Here is a 23709-nt window from a genome sequence, read left to right on the forward strand (position 1 = left end):
GTCTCCCAGACTGAAGTAAGCAAAAAACAGCTTGTGAAACGCTAGAAGCATTTTTTTATCAGGCAAGCAGGTGAGGAGTGTGTAAGGGACATATTGATTGCGCTATGCAATGCTGAAATGACATTTCTGTCGCACCTGGTTTAATAACTTCAAGTTTGATAATCTAGATTGGTCGTTGTGACTGTGCAGCTGCGCAGCTTGTTGATATTTAAAGGGACACTAAAGGCAAATAACAATTTATGTCAGAGCTCAATGTATGACAACGTCTAAAACAGCAATATTATCAACAGCTGTGCCCTACTTACCGAGAAATTAAGCTAAATGAATCACACGATGAGCGCCACGAGCGGCAAATTTTCAAAATGGTCTCGATGACGTATGAGAGTCTGCCTACAATTAATCACTAGTAATCAAACTAGCAGCAATAAAAAAAAAACACGGTTGATCCCTCCGTCATAGGAATCGGAATAACACGAAAGCAAAGCGTGCCCTTACAGAAGTAACTGAATGCTTACTGTACATTGATATAAGAGAGGATGCAAAATGTATATTGATGTCTGGCAGCTAATGACACCGTTTAACGTGTATGCGCCCACTTTCATGATTGGTGGTACATCTCCATCCCGACGACTAACGTCCATGTTAAATGATTAAACAAACACTTGTGGTAGCTGTAGTAGTGAACGGTGAAAGCGTAATCAGTGAACCAGGCGTGATAGCCAGAAGAGCGTCGCATTTTGGACGCAGAACTTGGTCGCCATCCCGCGGCATGTTAAAATGTGATTGAACACCACGGCCGGACTAGAGGGAAACGCAAAGCGCGTCGTGCCGCCCCGGTAGCCCGGCCGCGATTTTTCTCGGGGCGAGCGCGTGAGCATGGAACGCGGTGTTACAGCCAGGTGAGGCAGGCGCGCGTCGCAGAGCTATTTTTGGTTTGTATTAGCGTGATGCTGAGCGAGGCCGACGCTTCTATGACGCTTGGGCAAAGGTCGCCACCTCGCGGTGTGTTAAGGCATTGACAAAATTGAACTATTGAAAACGCGCCGAATGGAACGGACACGTAACGCGTTGTAGGTGCTAGTCGCGGAGGCCACAGCAATGACGAATTACTTTACCTTACCACTCCCAGAGGTCAACACCACCCAGCCGACCGGGAGAGTGGTAAATATAAAAGACGCGTTCGTAAAGCTTCCAGAGTGTGACCGTGGCGTAGTGGTAATAAAGGAAAAAAAAAAAAAAAAAAAAGACCGTGGCGTAGTGGATAGCGTGCCCGGCATCTGTTGCGGACCGAGCGGTCGTGGGTTCGATGCCCATTGACGGTACCTTTTTTTCTTTGCTTTCCGATTGCGTATATTTCTTCAACGTCATTTCCGTGACGAAAATACGTCACTGAAGTCTTGGTGGACCCCGGCATAAAACAGTTTCGTGTTCAAAGAACCTTCCGTGCATCAAGAGACGTAATAAAATGATGTTTTTTTCGTTTCTGTTTGATTCATGGAAAAAGAACCTCTTTGGCGTTGCCATGGGGAACGGCGCGCGTGGTTCAAAGATTCCATTTTCGCTGAACTAGCCGAACTGCGCTTCGCCCGGCGCCCTGCTTCGCTCACGCGGTCGCGTCTCAGTGGTAGTTTCGGTATCGCGTACTGCCGCGTGTGTCTTGCGCACTCATGAAAGTCGCTCTGACAGTAAGTTCGACAAAATGCCGCATGCATGTGATGTTGCCGGATGCCCGAATGGTGCACGCCGCCAGCACACGCCAGCGCGCAGTAAAGGCGGGGAACGTTGGGCACGGCAGCAGTGACGTGTGAAAGACTGATTTTAGGCGGGTGATTTGAAGTGCGCTAACGCGATGTGGACCACTAAAACGTGATTTTATTTCAAAATAAGCATTTCCTTGGCACAAAAGTAGCACTACGAGGTTTCTGGACCGCTATTTCAACAATCAACGTCGACTTAATATTTGCCCTTAGTGTCCCTTTAAACCTGTGGATCTGCCTTCAATAAAATAATTTGTGAGTTTGCGCCTGCGTTCGTGCATTCCTTTCCCTTGTGCTGTTTTGTTGCACTACTTACGATGATATTAGTTTCAACCCTTATCAGAATGTGCCTGCCACAGAATGTGAGCCGTGGAGGTCTTGAGGCAAGTGTAATCTGTTTACGCTGAGTATATTAGAGTCCAGCCATTATGGCTGTAGTGCACTTACATCACTTCTGCCTTCATGTTTCATCTTACAATATATGTTGTGATACAATAATAGCCTGATTCCGAAATTCTCTTTCTTTCTTCCCTTGATTCACAGCACTGAGGCAATTCACAGCAAATTTGCACATTTTCAGTTTCGTTACAAGTGTGCACAAAACAAAATGTGGATTTATGTTCTTGACAGTTCCTCTACTGCTACTTCCTGCAGCCTGTGGGTGGGGTATTTGAAAAATTATTATACACAAAACATTGTGGCAACAGTAATGACCACTCACCACAAATATATTGTTATAAGAGAGAGTAAAATTGATTCAGGCACAGATCCTTTAGAGTTAGCATAAAAGCTACATGTGCTCACAATGTGCAGGGTCGACCACACCTAAGGTGAACACCTCTTTAGTTATCAAGCCGGTAAACCTACCAATGTTAATTCTTCTTCACAAGGGAAAGGTCCGTTATATGATGTCGAATCAAAGTGTTGATTAACACAATAATTTTCCGAGTTATGTATTAAAGGGGCCCTGCAACGCTTTTTCAGCATGGTCAGAAAACGCTGTTTATCGATAGTCAAGGCACCCGAGAAAATGTGAGACAAATATTATAGCGCAGCACGCAGCCTGGGATTTACAATAAATTATCAGTCAGCAGGGGCGTAGCCAGAAATTTTTTTCGGGGGGGGGGGGGGGGGTTCCACCATACTTTATGTATGTTCGTGCGTGCGTTTGTATGTGTGCGTGCCTATATACGCAAGCAAAATTGAAAAATTTCGGGGGGGTTTGAACCCCCCCCAACCCCCCCCCCCCTTGGCTACGCCCCTGTCAGTCAGCTAAAAATCACTTCCTCTCAACAAATGACGCTATTTACACTGTGTCATTGACTCAAGTTCCACGCCATTGGCTGATTTGAACATGGCGCGCTCGGTAGTTACTGCGGGCGCCACGGGAGGCCGTCACTTGCCTGCTCCTTTTTCCGGTGACTCTAGCTCATTTATTGCTCTTTTAGTAAAGCCATTCGATGGCTACTTGGAAAAGTGTTGCAGGGCCCCTTTAAACATAGGCTTCTGTAAGGTCCTGAATACTACTTAGGTGCACCTTAGATGTGAATGACCCTGCATAATGTGTAAACAGGGGGTGGGTGCTCGAGCCAACGTTTCGACAAGTGGACTTGTCTTCTTCAAACGTTGGCTCGAGCACCCACCCCCTGTTTACGAATTTTTTCATCGCAGCTTCCATCTTCCACTTCCTGCCGTTTTTTGGATTTCCTGCATATTGTGGTCATTTACTAGTAGCACTACTGAAAGTAGATGGCAGCCTTTATCTTTTGGTACGGTAAATGTTCTATTTGGAACCACATGTTGCAGTAACACATGCATAATCGTGAAGTGGACACTTCTTTTCCTTACAGTCTTTGTGGACCTGCAGCATCAAAACCAAATATTTTGTCCTCAAGTTCTTCCCTCTGGAAAAAAGGGAAAACAACGTTCTTACAACCATTCTTTGTGACTCTGAAATGTGCTCTCTGTAGGCATGCAGCCTTCACTTGGGTTTAAATTATGGTGCATATTAGTTTTAGTACAGGTCAAAATTTGCAGAAAGTTTCAGAGGTCACATGTCCTTGAACCTGTATGATGATTACAGGCCCGTAGACAGGGAAGCCCCCCCCCCTCCGGAATTTTGGTGACGTAGGTGTTTTTACCACAAATAAATAATGAAAATACGTGTTTTTCTGAAATAGTCAAGGTTTTCAGCAAGTGCCCCCCCCCCCCCCCCGAAAATAATTGCTGGCTATGGGCCTGGATGATTAATTAATGTGTGGTGAAAATGTCTTTCAGTGATATGGTTTCTCTGTTGCCTGTAAAGAAGTGTTGTATATTGGTGGGCCAATTACATTCATTAATTCGGAATTTTATGCTGAAGGTCACAGCATTGTAAAGATTGCAGGATAAATGAAAAGATTTTGCGCAGCAGTACATGTGCAAAACCATATGACTGCATGGTGCCAGGTGCAGTACCTCAGTGGAGACTGTGTTACTTCAGAAACAGCTTTCTAGCTCCAATTATGTTTAACTGTAGATAATGTGTTTAGAGGTTAATGAGCTTCCTCACTTGCGTCTGAATAACTCGTTTTCTTCTTCCACAAAAAATGAAGGGCAGCATGCAGAAGTAGAAGATATTCATGCAAAAGATGGTCCCAGCGCCAACTCTTCTCTCTTCATGTCTGGAATATTCACAACAAGGCTTTGTCATAGCAGGAGCATAAGATCGCATAGACATATATAATTTTTTAAATTTATACATACTGCAGGCCATGGTTGGGCCCGAGCAAGAGTGAGAAAACAAATGTACTACACAGAGTGCTATGAATGGTACATTATTGCTATGCTGATTTAGTGCAAATTAAATTCACACCATAGAGCAAGGCAAGGCCAATCAGCCCTACTGAACAGTACATTAAGTGCACAAGGCAATATCGATGTTACACTGTTTCGCACTCGTGCATGCATGTAATGGTGCAGTAAAAATTAGCTGGAAGATTCATCAGTTATACCTTTAGTATATTAGCATCCAAAATATGGCATTTGTATACGCAGATAGTGTCTCTGAACCTTATGAACAATGTTCATAATACAAGTGTGATAGAAATGCCTCACAGTGATGCTGAATTCTGCACTGTGATGGCGGGATATAAAACTTTAAATTACATGTCTGATACTAGTGCAATTGCATTACAAACAGGTTAAAAACATTTGTTAAATAATATGTGCATTTTCTGAGTAAGCATGCATAAAATTGAATATGCATTACTGTTGCCCCTCTCAGCTGCTATGACATGTTACTGCTGAGCCCAAGGAGATAGGAATAGAATTCTTGTATTCTGTTCTTAGGAATGAAATGCTCGTGCTTTAAGTTAAGCTCACTTTGGGTGGTCACAATCAGTTTGCAGTTTTCTCCCGTAGCATATCTCACAGCTGTTAGAGTATCAATTCGTTGTCACTCACAAATCACAGGTCGCTGAATCGTTTGTACCAGTGCCACTTGAATGCTTGAGCTGTGCAATATAATTCTGAAGACCCCACCTTGCAACGGGGGGACTCACCAGACCAAGTGTTGCTTTAAACAAGCCTGCACATAAGCACACACACACAGACGTAAGTATTGTTTGTAGAGGCAGGGTTTCCTATTTGTACCCTACAGTGTCTTTAGTCTCACGCTGAAAATGAAATGTTGCGCATTGAGATTTCGTGAAGGTGCAGATGGCATTGAAACATATTGGTAATACTTGTGCAACAGAGAGGCATGAACCAAGATCTCTGTAATATCGAGCGCATTCCCGCGTGTAAACGGAGAATGACAGCGAGCGCGACCAGCCAACACGGACTCCGGTGACCAACTGCTTTATTTCAGTATCAGTTCGCGCGCTCCGCGAACTGCGCCATTAACGCATGATGTGGCGCCATCTGTCGTGCTCCTCTGCGAAGTGCATGGCGAGCCGTCACACTCCTCCCCACCCACACTGGAAAACACTGGTCTAGGGCGCTCACGGCGAATAGCGCACCACGGCACGTCTTGCTCTTGAGCTTCTTCGGAATGGTGGTGTTTGCGGTTCAGACGAGGAGAGCGCTGAAGCATCTGGCACGTCTTCTGCTGAACCCTTCCTAGGTTGAGCTTCATTCTGTACAGCTTCGTCCAGGCCGTTGGCGTTCAGATGAGGTTGTCCAACGTCGTTCTGTTGGTCATGTGCACTCATATCACGCGGACAGGTCTGCGCCTCCGCCACAGCATCCGAAAGCGCGTCAGGTATAGCGAAATCAGGGCGCAAATGCTCCTGGTGTCGCCTCCAGAGTCGACCATCTCGCAGTGTGACGTCAGCGATGTGATCGCCCGACGTGGACGTCACTGTCGCAGGAACCCAGGGAGGACCGTCTCGAAAGTTACTCGCATAGACAGCGTCCCCCGGTTGCGCAATTGGCATCGGGTGGACGTTCTTCTCATGCGCTACCTTCTGCCGGATCTGCTTTGTCAGGACTCTGGACCTCATGTCGGGATGTAAAAGAGTTAAAGCTGTCTTCAGCTTACGTCCCATCATCAACTCGGCCGGTGAGCATCCCGTGGTCTCATGCGGCGTTGATCTGTAGTTCAGAAGGACGCGTGCGATCTGGCAGTCGAAGCTTCCACCCACTGCCTTCTTCAGCTTTGCCTTGATTGTTTGTACTGCACGCTCTGCAGCACCATTCGAAGCGGGATGATATGGTGGTGTCAGCACATGCTTAATGCTATTTCGCTGGAGGAATTCCTTGAAACTGGCACTCACGAAGGCTGACCCATTATCCGACACGATTACGTCCGGCAACCCATGGGTGCTAAACATGGTGCGCAAGCACGGAATAGTGGCATCCGTCGATGGTGTGGTCACAGGAACGACTTCTATCCATTTTGAATAAGCATCAGTCACAATCAGCAAGTACCGATTTCTGAGAGGTCCGGCAAAGTCAATGTGAATTCGCGACCACGGCCTCTCAGGAAACGGCCACGGCGTCATTGCTACTGGCCGCGTGGTTCTCTGGTTCTCCTGGCACACGCGGCACTGACGCACTGTATTGGCGATATCATCATCCAGGGTAGACCACCACACATGACTACGAGCCACCGCTTTCATTTTTGAAATGCCAGGATGGCCTTCATGGAGCAGGTGCAGCACCTGCGGTTGCAGAGTAGTAGGAACTACCACGCGTGACCCTAGCAGAATACAGTTTTCTTGCACGCTCATTTGCGTACTCCGATGGGCATACAGTTTCAGCGCCGGTTCCCGCAGCTCTTTTCCAGCCCACAGTGCTTCACGAACCTTTGCCAACACAGGATCTTTGGAGGTCGCCTCAGCCACAACAGACGGTACCAAGACCTTGGGATACGCAGCCTCGAGCATGAACACGTCTGCTGGCTGCTCGACGGTGTGTTCAGAGACAGGCAGCGGCAGTCGACTCAAACAGTCAGCGTTCGTGATGCTCGATCCCGGTCTGAACTTCAGCTTGTAGCTGTAAGCCGCCAGCATCAGTGACCAGCGCAGCACTCGCGGTGAGCATGTCGCAGGCACAGGTTTTTCAGGGGCGAGCAAGCCAAGCAAAGGCTTGTGATCGGTGACCGCTTCGAACTCGCGGCCCCATACATACTGCCGAAACTTGGTCACCCCGAACACAAGGGCGAGAGCCTCTTTGTCCAGATGACTGTAGTTGCGCTCAGCCGGCGCGAGACTCCTCGACGCAAAAGCAATCGGCCGTTCGGTGCCGTATTCATCGCGGTGGGCCAGAACAGCACCTACACCATACGGAGACGCATCGCAGATCAGCACCAGGGGCTTCTTGGGATCGTAGTGCACCAGAACAGCTGCCGATGCGAGTAGCTCCTTGCTTTGTTGAAAAGCTTGTTCTTGGTCGTCTCCCCACACCCATGGTGCCTTGGCTCCAAGGAGTTGATTTAGAGGATGCAACACGTTGGACAAATCGGGTAGGAAACGCCGATAAAAGTTCACTAGCCCAAGATAGCTCTGCAGTGATTTGACGTCACTCGGTCTTGGCGCCTTTAGCACAGCCTCCGTTTTCTCGGGATTTGGGTGAAAACCCGCAGATGTAACGACATGGCCCAGGTATTCGACCTGTGGGGCAAGAAACACACACTTGTTCAGCTTGAGCTTCAGTCCAGCCTCCTTCAGGCGCCCTAGCACTCGGGCCAGGTTTTCCAGGTGATCCTGGTCGTTGCGTCCCGTCACCAACACGTCATCGAAATACACAACAACGTGTCGCAGCCCCTGCAGAAGGTTGTCCATCTCCCTCTGGAATATCGACGGTGCTGAGGTTATGCCGAAGGGTAAACGGGTGTACTGGTACAAACCTCTCGGTGTGTTGATTGTCACCAGCTTAGTTGACTCTTCAGCAAGCGGCACTTGTAAATATGCATCCTTCAGGTCAAGTTTGGTGAATTTCTCCCCACCACTTAGCTTGGCGAACAGGTCCTCAACACGGGGTATGGGGTAATTCTCTGGCACACTTACTGGGTTCACTGTGACCTTGAAATCCCCGCAGATACGAATCTGCCCGCTTCGTTTCAAAATGGGCACAATCGGTGCCGCCCACTGAGACGTCTTCACAGGTCGCAGCACGCCTGTGCGTTCCATTCGAAGCAGCTCCTCATTTACGCGATCCAGCATCGCGAACGGGACAGGGCGAGGTTTAAAGAACTTGGGCTTCGCATTATCCTTAAGGGTGATCTTTGCAGCGACGCCCTTGAAGGTCCCCAGTTCGTCGTCAAAGACAGTGCGGTACTCCGCAATAACGTCCTGAATGGACGACACTGCGTTGACATCCGTTGTGCTGCGAAGTTCTATTCCCAGTCCTTTCATCCAGCCCCGCCCCATGAGGGATGGGCAGCGGCCCGAGACGACGTGTAGCAGATCGTCGCACTCGTGGCTGCCAAGCCGCACGGTCACGGCTAGGGTTCCTTTGACAGGAGTGAGCTCGCCCGAATAGCTTTTCAACAGGACAGTTGACGGTTCCAGGCGCGCAGACTGGAACTTGCGGCGAAAGGTGTCCTCCGAGACAACCGACACACTCGCACCTGTGTCAAGCTCCATCAGCAGCGAAATTCCATTCACGGAAACTTCGGCACGGAACGGCTGCGTGTCCTCAGCTCCTTGCAGTTTCCACATTTCGTACACTTGGGGCGCATCGAGCCGCTTTTCTGCTCCGTCGCCCCCGGTGTCGTCCACGGCGTGCACAGATTTTTTCTTCCCAGCCGGCGGCGCCTGTCCTTTGGTGTTCGTTACACTTTTCTTCCCCTTACACACACGAGAGAGATGGCCTTTGAGCCCACACTTGTGGCACACACTGTTCAGATGACGGCACTGCGTCGCCAGATGCTCGCCACCGCAGCGAAAGCACACAATTGCCATTCCTTCCCTCCTCGGCTTCGACGAACCACGTGACACGGCGTTCGTCGGCGCGACGAATGGCACCGGCGCCATCGAAAGCGCGCGCGAATCCTTGCTCGCCGCCTCCATGGCAATGACGGTCTTCTTCGCCATGTCTAGCGTCAAGTCCGGTTGCTCCAACAGTCGTCTCTGTACAGCTTCATCGTTGATGCCCGCCACAATGCGGTCACGCAGCATCCTGTCACGAAAGGTGCCAAACCCGCAGTCGTCAGCGAGTTTGTTCAAAGACGCAAAGTAGTCCGCAGCCGTTTCACCCGCCTGTCGTGTTCTAGAGTTGAACTTGAAAGTAGCAACGACTTCCGACGGTTTTGGCGAGAAATGCTTCCCAAGAACATCAAAAATGGTCGTCAAACTTGCGTCGCACGGTTTCACAGGCGCCAGTAAGTTCCGAAGCAAGGTGTATGTGGCCGGGCCACAACACGTGAGTAAGACAGCTCTTTGTTTGTCGTCCGGTACGTCGTTGGCAATAAAGTACTGCACAGTTCGCTCTCGGTATTCTTCCCAGCTCGTCTGCGCGTCGAACGGCTCCAGCTTGCCGACGCCAGGCATTTCCGAAGTGCAGGAAACGCAGCCCAGGGCAGCAGCGGCACTAGAACGAACAGCCTCCACGCAGCTCAACGCGTCTTCCTCGTCGCCATTGTAATATCGAGCGCATTCCCGCGTGTAAACGGAGAATGACAGCGAGCGCGACCAGCCAACACGGACTCCGGTGACCAACTGCTTTATTTCAGTATCAGTTCGCGCGCTCCGCGAACTGCGCCGTTAACGCATGATGTGGCGCCATCTGTCGTGCTCCTCTGCGAAGTGCATGGCGAGCCGTCACAATCTCGCATAATGCACACACTGGCTGACTGTTTTATTCTGCAGGGTGAACATAGTGTGCTAGATTTTACAGCCCATTTGAAGTGCCTGTGCTCCCACGTAAACTCTTATTTGTGACTCAAAGAACACACTGTATTTCGCGCTGTGTTTGTCTTGTATAGGAAGATGCTCGTGCAGTTAAAGGGCCACTCAGTGAGCAATGGGGTAAAAAGCCACAGCTGTAAGATTAACAAACGGAGGTACAGTGTTCTAGACAAGAGAACAAACAGGACTATACTCGTTTACAACCCAAGGAAAAAAAAATTGCAGTGGCTTAGCTCGACTATGCCAGCACATACGTAGCGTTAGCAAAGGTTCAGCTGATTATTCTTAGCTTTCTAGATTGTCTAGGAATATTAGCCTTCTTCTGTTCATTCTTCGTACGCTCAACCGCTAATTGCCAGGCAACTACTTCGGGATCCGATGAGATAAGCTTCTCGGCTCTTCTGCGCCGTTGAGCAGCATTTGCGCTTTCCTTCTCCGTGGCGTTACCCACCTGCAAACGCCAGTCAGAGGCGCTATCAAGCGGCTTCAGCACAGTGTCAGACGGCGACTGGACAGCGAAAGCGAATAGATGCGCGCGCGCTAGTGCCAATACGTCTGCCAAGGCTACGACGTCACTCCTTTGGAAAGCGCAGACCGGCGGCGGCGAGTCGCGCGCGGCGGTGGCGGAGAGCGCGTGAGATGCCGGCTCCGGTGAGCCAGCTGTGTGACATCACTGATCCTCGCGCATGCGCAGCACGGCTCATGACGATCCACGCGAAGTCGGCTCCGGCTAGGCAAGTGTAGCTAACGCTACAAAATGCAAGCTCCGCCCACAGAACTGCGGTGTGCCTGCCCTTCACGCGTGAAAAACAGTCGTGCCGGCTTGTTCTCTTGAACCGTAAGTATGTTTTCTCAGCTAATGTAAATACTACACGTAATAAGAAATAAAGATTCATCATTACTACACAAAACATTGCGTTTGGCTGAGCAGCGATGCCAGACGCTTATGAAATTTACCAGGTCATTCAAGTTTCTGACTAACCAGTGACGCAAGCATGTGTCTGTATTGGAAAGTTATCAAAAACACTTGATATTAATGAAGCAAAACTGCTAGCCGGCCTAGATGGAACGAATTCATTGTAGTACTTGCGCGGGAACAAACGGGGACGAAGAAAGGCACACGGACAAGCGCAATCTAACAACTGATTTATTTCTGAAAAAAGCGTTTGCTTAAAAGCCCAACGTGATCTGCGCGCTTCCGCCAGAGAGCACACACCATCCGCGCATACAACAATCAATGGACCACAATTCCCGAGATCATCGCGTCCACACACACACACGAAGCACCTACATCGACAAAATGAAAAGGGAACGTCATTAAAGATACGCGGACAGCAGCGAAATCTCCTTATCTAATAAAGCAACAGACGGATGGCTGATGCACTTGTCTTCTAGTCTATTGATCCAAAGCGCCTCAACTATTTCCCTCGCAGTCTTGTTACGGTGTTTGAACAGAATGCCCGTGCCTCCAGGCCGAGGTATGCAGCCACATTCTTTACAGTGCATGGCCATATGCGTACTAGGGCGACCTTTTAGGCTGGACAAATGCTCCCTTATTCTAGTGTTGCAGCAACGTCCAGTCTGCCCCACGTACGCATGACCACACGTCAAAGGAATGTTATACACCGCATTAGTCGCGCATTCCACAAACTGGTTCTTGCTCGGATGTTTGATATTGCATTCTTTTTTTGTTCGTTCCTTGCATTCGAACATCTTTTTCACCTTGGCACACACCTTTCCTATTTTGTTATGGGCTGAAAACACCACTTTCACTCCGTAGTTTTCGGCTACCTTTTTAAGTCGGTGTGATAGGCCGTGTACATACGGAATAACTGAAACCTTAGAAAATGGTTCATTTTTTCTGGGGTTAGCACCGCTTAAGTCATCTTCCTGTTTTAATTTCTTCATTAGCCTAGTGCATGAAGCCTGCAGAATGGTGTTTGGATACCCGGCTTCCCGCAAGCGATCAACTTGCTGTAAAAACACGGTGTTCACAGTATGAAAACATGACTTTCTTAACGCTGATATGAAACAAGACATTACAATACCATTCTTAACAATTCTGGAATGATTAGATGCATAATTCAAAAGCGGCTTCCCCGCTCTAGGCGAGAACTGCCAGCACACATGCCCTGGTTGAAATTCTAACTTGATGTCAAGAAACTGCAATTTGCTGCCTACAGGTACTTCAGACGTAAATGTCAAGCCTTTTCCCCGAGAACTGAAGGCATCAACCACCCTATTCTTGAACCCTTCCTTGTCCTCTTGTCTGCCCAATATCAAATAGTCGTCAACATACCTGTATATCTTGTATGTTATACCTTCTAAATCATTTTTGAGATCTCTGTCAATACTTCCTAGAAAAATGCTGCTGAGGCTAGGAGCCACCTTAGAACCAATGCACACCCCCTTGGCCTGTATGTAAGTTCCATCACAGAATCCTACGTGCGTGTTCTGTAAATAAAAAAGCAAAAGTCCTAGGAAGGATTCAACCGTCATCCCACACGTGTTGCGGAAAGCAACTTCATCGTTGTCCTTTGTGATGCAGTCTTTAACTGAGCACATGAGGGGTCCTTGCGGTAAAGAATAGAAGAGGTCCTGCACGTCTATGCTAAATCCCCAGTTGCAACCGCTTATACCGTCTGATGCCAAAAACTTAACAAGCCCGTCAGAGTTGTCCAACAAGAACGGGTCTTCTACTACCAAGGAATCCAGCTTTTTCTGCAGGAATCCCGCGACAAGTACCTGCCAAGACCCTCTCTCCGACACAATTGGCCTGAACGGAATTCCTTCCTTGTGTGTTTTAGCGGAGAAAAATATGTCCAATTTCATTCCTTTCGAGTTCTTTACTTCTAGCGCGAGCTTTTCTTGGTTGCATCCTTTTAGTAGCTCAACCGCCTTCTTTTTCGCATCTTCTACCTTTACGTCACTTCTTTTGAAGCACTTGTGAACTGCTTGGACAGCTTTATCTAAATAACACTCATTTGGTAAAACCACAAAAAAACCTTCTTTGTCCGCCTGTACAACACGTAGTCTTTCATCAACCAAATACTTAGCAGTCCTCTCAACATCCGCCGTAGATCTACTGCTCACCTCAACCTTGGCAACCACGTCCACACATTCCACCACGCACCGTTCCTTTTCTTTCTCCGGGACACTCCTGGCAATGTGATGGCAATGTGGCTTTGTGATGCAGTTAAAGACTGCATCACAAAGGACAACGATGAAGTTGCTTTCCGCAACACGTGTGGGATGACGGTTGAATCCTTCCTAGAACTTTTGCTTTTTTATTTACAGAACACGCACGTAGGATTCTGTGATGGAACTTACATACAGGCCAAGGGGGTGTGCATTGGTTCTAAGGTGGCTCCTAGCCTCAGCAGCATTTTTCTAGGAAGTATTGACAGAGATCTCAAAAATGATTTAGAAGGTATAACATACAAGATATACAGGTATGTTGACGACTATTTGATATTGGGCAGACAAGAGGACAAGGAAGGGTTCAAGAATAGGGTGGTTGATGCCTTCAGTTCTCGGGGAAAAGGCTTGACATTTACGTCTGAAGTACCTGTAGGCAGCAAATTGCAGTTTCTTGACATCAAGTTAGAATTTCAACCAGGGCATGTGTGCTGGCAGTTCTCGCCTAGAGCGGGGAAGCCGCTTTTGAATTATGCATCTAATCATTCCAGAATTGTTAAGAATGGTATTGTAATGTCTTGTTTCATATCAGCGTTAAGAAAGTCATGTTTTCATACTGTGAACACCGTGTTTTTACAGCAAGTTGATCGCTTGCGGGAAGCCGGGTATCCAAACACCATTCTGCAGGCGTCATGCACTAGGCTAATGAAGAAATTAAAACAGGAAGATGACTTAAGCGGTGCTAACCCCAGAAAAAATGAACCATTTTCTAAGGTTTCAGTTATTCCGTATGTACACGGCCTATCACACCGACTTAAAAAGGTAGCCGAAAACTACGGAGTGAAAGTGGTGTTTTCAGCCCATAACAAAATAGGAAAGGTGTGTGCCAAGGTGAAAAAGATGTTCGAATGCAAGGAACGAACAAAAAAAGAATGCAATATCAAACATCCGAGCAAGAACCAGTTTGTGGAATGCGCGACTAATGCGGTGTATAACATTCCTTTGACGTGTGGTCATGCGTACGTGGGGCAGACTGGACGTTGCTGCAACACTAGAATAAGGGAGCATTTGTCCAGCCTAAAAGGTCGCCCTAGTACGCATATGGCCATGCACTGTAAAGAATGTGGCTGCATACCTCGGCCTGGAGGCACGGGCATTCTGTTCAAACACCGTAACAAGACTGCGAGGGAAATAGTTGAGGCGCTTTGGATCAATAGACTAGAAGACAAGTGCATCAGCCATCCGTCTGTTGCTTTATTAGATAAGGAGATTTCGCTGCTGTCCGCGTATCTTTAATGACGTTCCCTTTTCATTTTGTCGATGTAGGTGCTTCGCGTGTGTGTGTGGACGCGATGATCTCGGGAATTGTGGTCCATTGATTGTTGTATGCGCGGATGGTGTGTGCTCTCTGGCGGAAGCGCGCAGATCACGTTGGGCTTTTAAGCAAACGCTTTTTTCAGAAATAAATCAGTTGTTAGATTGCGCTTGTCCGTGTGCCTTTCTTCGTCCCCGTTTGTTCCCGCGCAAGTACTACAATGGATATTAATGAGCACTAACAGACAATAATGCCAAGGAAAGTATTGGCCGCGAGATCGAGCGGAGTCGCCGCCTAGCGGCTTCTGGCTGAACCGCGCCTAGTGTGGATTGCTCCGTGCGTCGTCTGCTAGCCCCGTTGTGTTTGCATGTGCGCTTACGTCATGCAGATCATCAAAAGGCGGTTTGTTCCATTGCGTTAGTGCAACTTCAACTGCTCGTACGTATGCCTAACACGATGTAAAGAAGAATTTGGCCTTGATCGGCTGTATATGTACTGTAATAAGATCAGAGAGTGCACTTGTCGAGAGTGCTGTGTGTGGTCGTCGTACTCTCCGTTCACGAGAGCCATATCAGTGTAGGTGCCGCTCAGTGGTTCAAGCGCACTGCAAAGTGCACTTGGCGTTGCCCTAAAGATGAGAAGTATTAAATCTCATGTGGATATAGCCTTTTAGCGGCGCGGTGGTAAAAAAAAGGCTCGCATGTACTATCGCGCTCAGTATGAGCTACATCACGCGAGCGCGTGGCCTAGCGCTCTGCAATGTTGTAGAGTGGCGCCGATTATGGCATATTTTCGAGTTATCGGGAGAGAGTTTGGCTGCTCGTACGAGCGCGCATCGCCCCCGCTTGCTTACTCTCCACTTGCTTTCACCCTCGCCCTCGTTTTGCCCTGCGGTGATATCAGCTTGCAAAATGATAACTTCGAGGGTGAGAGCAAGCAAGCGGGGGAGATGCGCGCTCGTAGGAGCAGCCAAACTCTCTCCCGATAACTCGAAAATGTGCCACAATCGGCGCCACTCTACAACCTTGCAGAGCGCTCGGCCACGCGCTGTGTGATGTAGCTCATACTGAGCGCGATAGTACTTGAGCGTTGTGGTTAGGTGTTGTTTATACGTTACGCGACGAGCTTTAGTTGTGTACGGTACTGGTCTCGCTAGAGAAATATTTCTGTTAAGTCACGTCTGACACTTCGGTACTTAAATTGTCCCCTAAAAAGAACAAAAAATGAAATGACACGGAAATCGCAAAACTGAGTCACCTTGCGCAATCTTAACTTGTGGCGAAATTTATACAAAAACACCCGTGTACTTAGATTAAGGTGCGCGTGAAAGAGCGCTGATGGTCAAAATTAATCCAAATGGCGTAGTTTAAAAACTTTACATTTATGTCGTAGTAATTTCACGCGAAGCCACATCTTTTTTTTTTCTTTACATTATCTTGAGCGTTTGTGTTGCGTTGTTTAGATTGACGGAAGGCAGCGGACATTATTCGTATGAAAAAACGTACTTTGGTCCCGTGAAATAACTGGACCTTTGTTCTATTACTGTCGTGCAAGTAATCAATCGAAGAAATTTCCGTGCTGTACAGTTACCTTTGTGTACTGTTACTGGAATAAAAACAAGCGTGTGCGTGTTAAACGTCTCCGTAGCGCTAAAGCGCTGTCAGTCACGTAGCTTTCCTCAGTAAACCTATAAACTGTCCTACATTTCATGGAGAACTGAATAAGAAATGCGAATGAATATTTGAGCACGCAGTGCACAAAGTGCTATTTCAACTCATCGCTCAGGAATACGGGCTTTCTTTTTGTTGAGGGGCATCCAAATGAACAAGAAGTAAATAGTTAATTCAGTTGCGCTATACAGCAGTGCGTAGTAGGCGGAACACAAGCTAAACATGTACAAATAAAACAACAAGAAAACGTCACCCATTGCGAAAACGCCGACTGTCGCCGAAGGCGAGTAACCCGTTCGTTGGCAGAATGCGCTTCTCTCACAACTAATTGTAACGTTCGGCGCGCTTCGTGCATTAATTCGGGAATGAAGAGCGCACATATTACCACAAAGCTGCAGTTAACGCATTCTATTTGCCGGAAATCGGGTCACATCGCTCACAACGAAGCGCTGTTGTGCACGTTTGTATACGCGCCGGCAACCGCCTATCCACACTAGCGCGGCGACGGTGCTGCCACCTGTAACCCGATCTCGCGGCGAATAGGGTACGTTATTAGTAGTGAATGTAATGTAAATGTGAAGAAAGAAAAGTTGACGAAAAGATAGCTTGCCGCGGGCAGGGACCGAACCTGCGACCTTCGAATAACGCGTCCGATGCTCTACCAACTGAGCTACCACGGTGGCCATCCCCCCGTCCACTTTATGGGGTATATATGTGTATTTAAAAGTAGGAGTGTTAGTCAGCGCCGATCGCAGCCGTGGCGGCGAGTGTGGAACACTCTTTTTTCAGCCTGTTGACGTCATGAAAATGAGTAAGTGCTATTGGATGGATATGCAAGTTCTCTCTGGGGGGGGGGGGGGATATTAGAATGGTTTGCATCTGGGCTAGTTGGTGATTTTACATGTTGAGTGGTATGAAAGAAACATGAAGACACTGAAGGGACAGCAATGGCTGTGGGCGGAGCTCACATTTTTTCTTATGTTGTAACTGGATATAGTCAATACTCTGGCTGCTATTAAGGACTGGAGTCGGGCAAGTCATATATGGTGCAGGGCAGATAACTGGCAGTACTTGATGATTGCTGTGAAATATTCTTGTCCTGAAGAAGACACCATTTTGCAAATAATGATCATGATGGCATTCATGAGGACATTACGGGCACTCAAATTACGTTTGAAGGATGAGGCACCTGGTAAACATTAAAGGTAGACTAAAGGCAAATAACAATTTACATCAGAGTGAAAGGTCAACGTGTGAGAACGTCTAGAACACCAATAGTATCAAAGCAGTGCTCTACTAATCGCGAAATTAAGGTCAATGTAGGACACGATGTGCACCACGAGTGGGACATTTTGGAAATGATCCCCATGACGTCAGGAGTCCCGAGTACATTTAACCACTAGTAATGAAACTTGTTGCGATAACAAGACGTAATAAAATGCTGCTTGTTCGTTTCTGTTTGATTCGCGGAAAAAACCTCTTGGCGTTACCATGGGGAACGGCGCGAGTGGTTCAAAAGTTCCGTTTTCGCTGAGCTGCGCTTCAATCACGCGGTCGCGTCTCAGTGGTAGTTTTGGTATCGCGTACTGCTGTGTGTGCTTGGCTCTTGCTATTTTCGCGCTGTTGCTACTCTATGCGGCTGCTGGCCAAGCTAAGCTTTGTTACAGCGAACGATACAATTTCGGAGTGGCCCGTGGCTGTGTCTTGCCAAGGTTGATGGCCGCTGTTGCGCAAGGAGCCGTAGCGTTGGCGGCCGGGCAGTAAAGGCGGGCGACCTTGGGCACGGCAACTGCTACATCAGAAGGCCCGTTCAGGCGGGTGATTTGAAGTGCGTTAATGCCGTGCGGACCACTAAACCGTGGTTTACTTTCAAAATAAGCATTTCCTTGGCACGAAACAAGCACTACGAGGTTTCTGGAATGCTATTTCAACAATCGACGTCGACTTTAAATTTACCTTTAGTGTCCCTTTAAGAACTCTGGTGAAACAAAGTTGGAACATGTTGTATCGTTTTGAAAAAGGCTAAGATAGGGAAAATAGTGGCTTTGTGCTACAAACGGGTGGTTGTCTATTTTCCCTTTTTACCCTTCCGCCACCTTGCAGGATTCCACAGAACTCATTTGCATTGAAAAAGGCTGCATCGCACGGCAGCATTTAAAGTTGGGAGAAGTGTGCAAAGCTGATTTTGAGCAGACTGTAAAACTTCCAGTGGCCTTACCTAAGCAAAGTAGAATTTCAAGTATGATGGTTGTTACGGATAAGCCGCACGACAATGGGTCCGCTGTGTCCTCAGTCGTCGAGGCAGTCAAGAGGGGCTCTGGGATCTCGTAGAAATGCGACGAGCTTGTTGTCGGCGGTGACGTGACCTTTCCTACAGGAGCCGCTGACGGCTTGGTGTTGGTGTTCCGCTTATCCCGGTTTGCCGCACTTTCCGCCTTGCACTCCACCAGCTCGCCTAAGCACTGTGTGACCAGCATACAACACGTTCACAACAAGCACAAGCATACATGCTTACATACATACATACATACATACATACATACATACATACATACATATATACATACATACATACAAGCATACATGCTGACGATGTAACATTTTCTGGTCAGTCAGTTAGTTTTGAACACAACGGATCCGACTGTGCTACCAATTCATATTTCAACAACATGCCTGTAAATTCATGTACGTGATCATGTACGTAGCCCTTGGATGGCAGGCATTTGCCAGCGTAATAGTTCAGCACTTGTGCTTGTCATGTATATTGCAATCAGTTCTTGTGTATTCAGAGGGTTCGTGTCTTTAAATCACAGAATGTTTGCAGTTGCTGCCTATTTACTCTCAGAATAACGTTGTGAAGGCATATACCATTAAAAGGTCTTTCAGGAGTGCCATAAATCTGTCCCACGAAACACAAGAAAAGCTAAAAACTTCTAATAAACATCCAGAAAGGGAAGTCCTAAAGTATATTAGAAGTTTAGTCGAGATGTTATTTAGACATAAGCAGCTTGAAAACTTCCTGTAGCTATGCTAACACCACATTATTAGAAGTCTAGAAAACGGCTTGCAAGAATTCTAAAAAACTTCTTACTAGATTTTTTTAAGAGCTCTTTTAGACATTTATTTTTCATGCAAACCAGCTTGTTGAGGAGCTTGCCCTGGTCAATTCATTGCATCATGCCAGCATTTTGCAGTCACGTTTTAATTGTTCACTGTCAAGAGTGATAAAAGGAATGTCTGCGTAATTGATAATTTAAGAAAGGCAGAAGTTCAGAGGAAGTTATAAGCTTAAAGGGATGAGAAATTATCGGACACGGGGTGTCGCTGGAGCCATTTCGACAAGTGGACTAGTCAATTCACAGCCTTGAAGAAGACAAGTTTGTTCGTCGAAGCGCTGACTCCAGCAACACCCCGTGCCCAAGTATTTATCATCTCTTCGAGCTTCTACCTTCACCTGAACTTGTGCCTTTCTTGAATTATCACTTCTGCTGGCTAGAGAAGCCCCGGAAATTAATCTGATGCCATATTACGCGGGCATCCCTTTACTTATCACTCTCGACAGTGAACAGCTAAAATGTGATTGCAAAATGCTGGCATGATACAATGAATTGATTAGCGTGTTGTCGGAGCCAACGTTTTGACAACCAACTTGTCTTCAAGTTCCAGCCTTGAAGAAAAGTCCGCTTGTCGAAATGGCTCCAGCGACACCCCACGTTCAATAATTTTTTATCTCAGCACAATTGGTGTTCTTCTGGCCAAATAATTAGTGAATCCTGTTTACTGTTTATTCAGACATGGCATCGGCTTAATCCATTGTGCTCAAGACAAAGTAAGCATTTTAACGTCGGCTCATTTTCATTACTTATGTTGTATGGAAAGCGTTATACGGCGCTTCCGAAAGTAAATGCAAAATTTCAACAAATGCTGTTGGTCATGCATAACCTTTATTCTTTTAGCAATTCCAAACAATATGTTGGTCACTTGACATAGGCTGGAACAATGGAATTGATGACTTCGTCCAAGAACCTGCACGCAAAAGGCACAGTGAACTACAAGGCGTCTCCATCAAGTAGACATGTATCAGCACAACAAAAATCGGAAGGCTGGCTTGGCAAGCACACAAGCAGAGCAGCAATGCTTTGCTAAATTATTGAACATTTGTAAACGCCAATAGGAGCAGTTCAACGGCTTATTTTGTCTCAGTCAAGTAAATTTAGATATGTTGAAGAATCTTAAATAGGCAAAATTAGAGCTCCTCCACAGTGGTGTAAAGGAAGGGAGATGATTTTCTAAGGGCTCGTTTATCTTTGTTAGACACAATATTAATGAGAACTAACAGACAATAACGCCAAGGAAAGTATAGGGGGCGTTATCTGTAGTATTTAGAACATAAATGTGAAGAAAGTAAAGTGGACGAAAAGATGACTTGCCGCCGGCAGGGACCGAACCTGCGACCTTCGAATAACGCGTCCGATGCTCTACCACTGAGCTACGGCGGCGGTCATCCTCCCGTCCACTTTTTGGGGTATATATGTTGATTAAACGTAGGAGTGTTAGTCAGCGCCAATCGCAGCCATGGCGGCGAGTGTAGAACACTCTTTTTTGCCTGGTGGCGTCACGTAGCACGTGATCTTTTTACGAGCTGGCAGCTGACCAATAATCCCTCGGATACTACCTGAAGGCATTAAGTCTGCCAGGACGAGACCCTCGCTATGAATGAAGGAAGGGAGATGATTTTCTAAGGGCTCGTTTATCTTTGTTAGACACAATATTAATGAGAACTAACAGACAATAACGCCAAGGAACGTATAAGGTCGCAGGTTCGGTCCCTGCCGGCGGCAAGTCATCTTTTCGTCCACTTTACTTTCTTCACATTTATGTTCTAAATACTACAGATAACACCCCCTATACTTTCCTTGGCGTTATTGTCTGTTAGTTCTCATCCACAGTGGTGTGTATCAATAATATTGTGGTTTTGGGAATACCTGAAGTTCTAATTTCATCCTGCACACAAAAGGCACGATGAACCAAGAGAACGTTTCAGTCAAGCGTGCACCTACACCAGCATTAAAAAGAGAGAGAAAAAAGAGGCTAGCTTGGTTAAAAGACAGCGGACGCTGTAGCACAGGGTGACATTGGTTTAGGGAAAAATTCGCCCTAGTTGGTAGCACATACTAAGAATTTTTTGCGCATAAGCAACGCAAGAACAAAAATGGATAGACACAACATGTGCACTAAATTTCAAAAGAATGGTTTATTGCACACGAGGCAAACATTTACACAGTGCCAGTGTGCTCACACTGCACCAAGAAGCGATGCACTGAGATTTGTCTTTTTCCGTTTCATTTTTAGAAGATATACATAACACTCATAAGCTCACAGACTACTGCACATTCAAGGAAGTCTGTTCTTTATCTGACAAGGTCAGCGACAGAATGCTAACAATATAATGAGAGCGAAAGCCACCTTTCAGCACAGATAACTCAACTGTTCAAAGATTAGGTAATGTTATGCATGCTAACGATCCGTGTTGCGAAGCGTGTGACAGTGAAAGCGCGTGTCCCTGATTTAAAAATGGCTGCCTTACTATTCGAAAACTATTCGAACAGTATATGCTTTGTATTCGTGTTCGATTCGGTGTCATCACTATTCGATTCGGTTCCAAAATTCGCTATTCGCACACCCCTATGAGCAACACAAGGACGAAAAGGAGGGACAATGTCTGCACTAACTTTCAACAAAACGGTTTATTGCACACGAGGCACTAATAAACAATGTGGTGGTTCATCAAGCTTCACCAAGGTGGCATGCAGAGAGATATGTCCTCTTCCGTTTTATTTTAGCAAAATATACGACACACTAGTCACCTCACGAACTACTCCATGTTGAAGAAAGTCAATGCTTTATTCGAGAACTACAGTCGCGGAGTGCTAACAAAATTGCTACCCACTTTTGCAATCTTTGCAGCTTCTATTATCAACCTCGTTAGTTCAACTCTATTAGCTGATAAAACCTTTGTGCTCTGAAAGAAAGGTTCCCACTCACATGCTGTACACTGTAATGCCAGCCATCCATCGTTGCATTTGTTTACAAGATTACAATGCTCCCTTATAAATACCATCGTGTGTAGCGCAACTAGACAGGACAACAGAAAGGAACGGACAAACACTGTTGTCCTGTCTAGTTGCGCTATTTACGATGGTAATTAGTATGTCGAAATGCCAACTCACCAAACATTCTCCTCTTTTAAAATCCAACGCCAGAACATCCCCGCCAATGGCCAAGAGCATTTCGCATCCCTATCGATCAGAAAAGCCGCCCCCATGCTCGCCATCACCTGAGTACTTGGAGGCACCGGCCCGCGTCGTTCTGTACGTACCACGACCTGATGAGACATACCTGTCCGCGGATTCCGCCAACATCCTCTCTGACCAGACGGAAGCGGATCTGCGTGCGACACATTCATTGGCCGAACGTGAGAGCGTTGCCAACTTGCCAAGAGACGTTTCTCCACACGACACCAAGCTCTTTGACACGTCTCAGATCATTCTAATCGAGGACTTGCCCACGCAGCAGAAGTCTCCTGAAACGGCTGTTGACGAGGACGTTCCGACTGCACCGAACGTGGCTTCAAGAATTGCAAGCTTGAGAACGTCAGGGAGCTCCAAAGTAATCACGCTGCAAGAGCCCAAGCCTTGTCGCAGGTCAGCCTGGGAACATGACCCCACGTTGCCACAGATGTATAATAGAACACCCAGACGCCCCTCGACCCGCTGCAAAACGCGCAGCGAGTTGCAGCAAGTTGCGTTACTGTATCCACCATTTCCTGCCCTGTTTTCCAAAATGTGGAGAGACAAAGGCGAGCGTTTCGAGATCAACCGGCGACCATGCCGATACAGTCAAGGCCGCCCGCCAGCACCGTCGTCAACAAGTGTTCAGAAGACGTCGCACTATGGACGAAACCGACCACAGCGACAGAGCCAATTCCGCCCGCCAGAAAACACACTGGCAGATCCCCAAGCAGAGTCGCAGCGTGGTTGCGACCGGCCACTGCGATGTAGCCAGTGCCATCCACCAGACATACTTATAGAAGATTCACGAGTCAAGTCGCAGCGTGACCGGGATCGACCACCGCGATGCAGCCAGCACCGTCCACCATAGGCACTGTCGACAGCTACGATCCTGGCAGTCATGGCCGGGTGTGATGACAAAGAACAACACTGGGGTTCGGGCGTGCGGGGAGCTGAGGAAGGCAGAGGAAGAGGTTCAGAATAGAACAGCCGGCCCAGGAACGGGTGCTGTCTCTGTGTCTCGTTCATTACTATATATATATATATATATATATATATATATATATATATATATATATATATATATATATATATATATATATATATATATATATATATATACTTTGGGTATGGAGATCGACGGGTCCGGTGTCCGGTACGATAGATGAGTGAAAAGAAGGACTCACGTACGAAATATAGTTTTAT

At 47.1% G+C, this 23709-nt stretch overlaps 1 protein-coding gene across 1 annotated transcript in view; it reads right to left on the bottom strand.

Moving 5' to 3' along the window:
* Nucleotides 1–3509: 3509 nt before the first annotated feature.
* LOC119401270 (uncharacterized) overlaps nt 3510–23709 on the bottom strand; it is a 32840-nt gene continuing 12640 nt past the window's right edge. Inside the window, exons 6-9 of the mRNA XM_049418687.1 lie at nt 18432–18675; nt 5202–5325; nt 4309–4420; nt 3510–3661 (exon numbers count right to left, since the gene is read on the bottom strand). Of these exons, the coding sequence (XP_049274644.1) occupies nt 3602–3661; nt 4309–4420; nt 5202–5325; nt 18432–18675 (540 nt within the window). The 3' untranslated portion in view covers nt 3510–3601. The remainder of the gene's footprint in view (nt 3662–4308; nt 4421–5201; nt 5326–18431; nt 18676–23709) is intronic.

Source organism: Rhipicephalus sanguineus, chromosome 8, assembly GCF_013339695.2.
Source record: "Rhipicephalus sanguineus isolate Rsan-2018 chromosome 8, BIME_Rsan_1.4, whole genome shotgun sequence".
NCBI classification, from domain to species: Eukaryota; Metazoa; Arthropoda; class Arachnida; order Ixodida; family Ixodidae; genus Rhipicephalus; species Rhipicephalus sanguineus.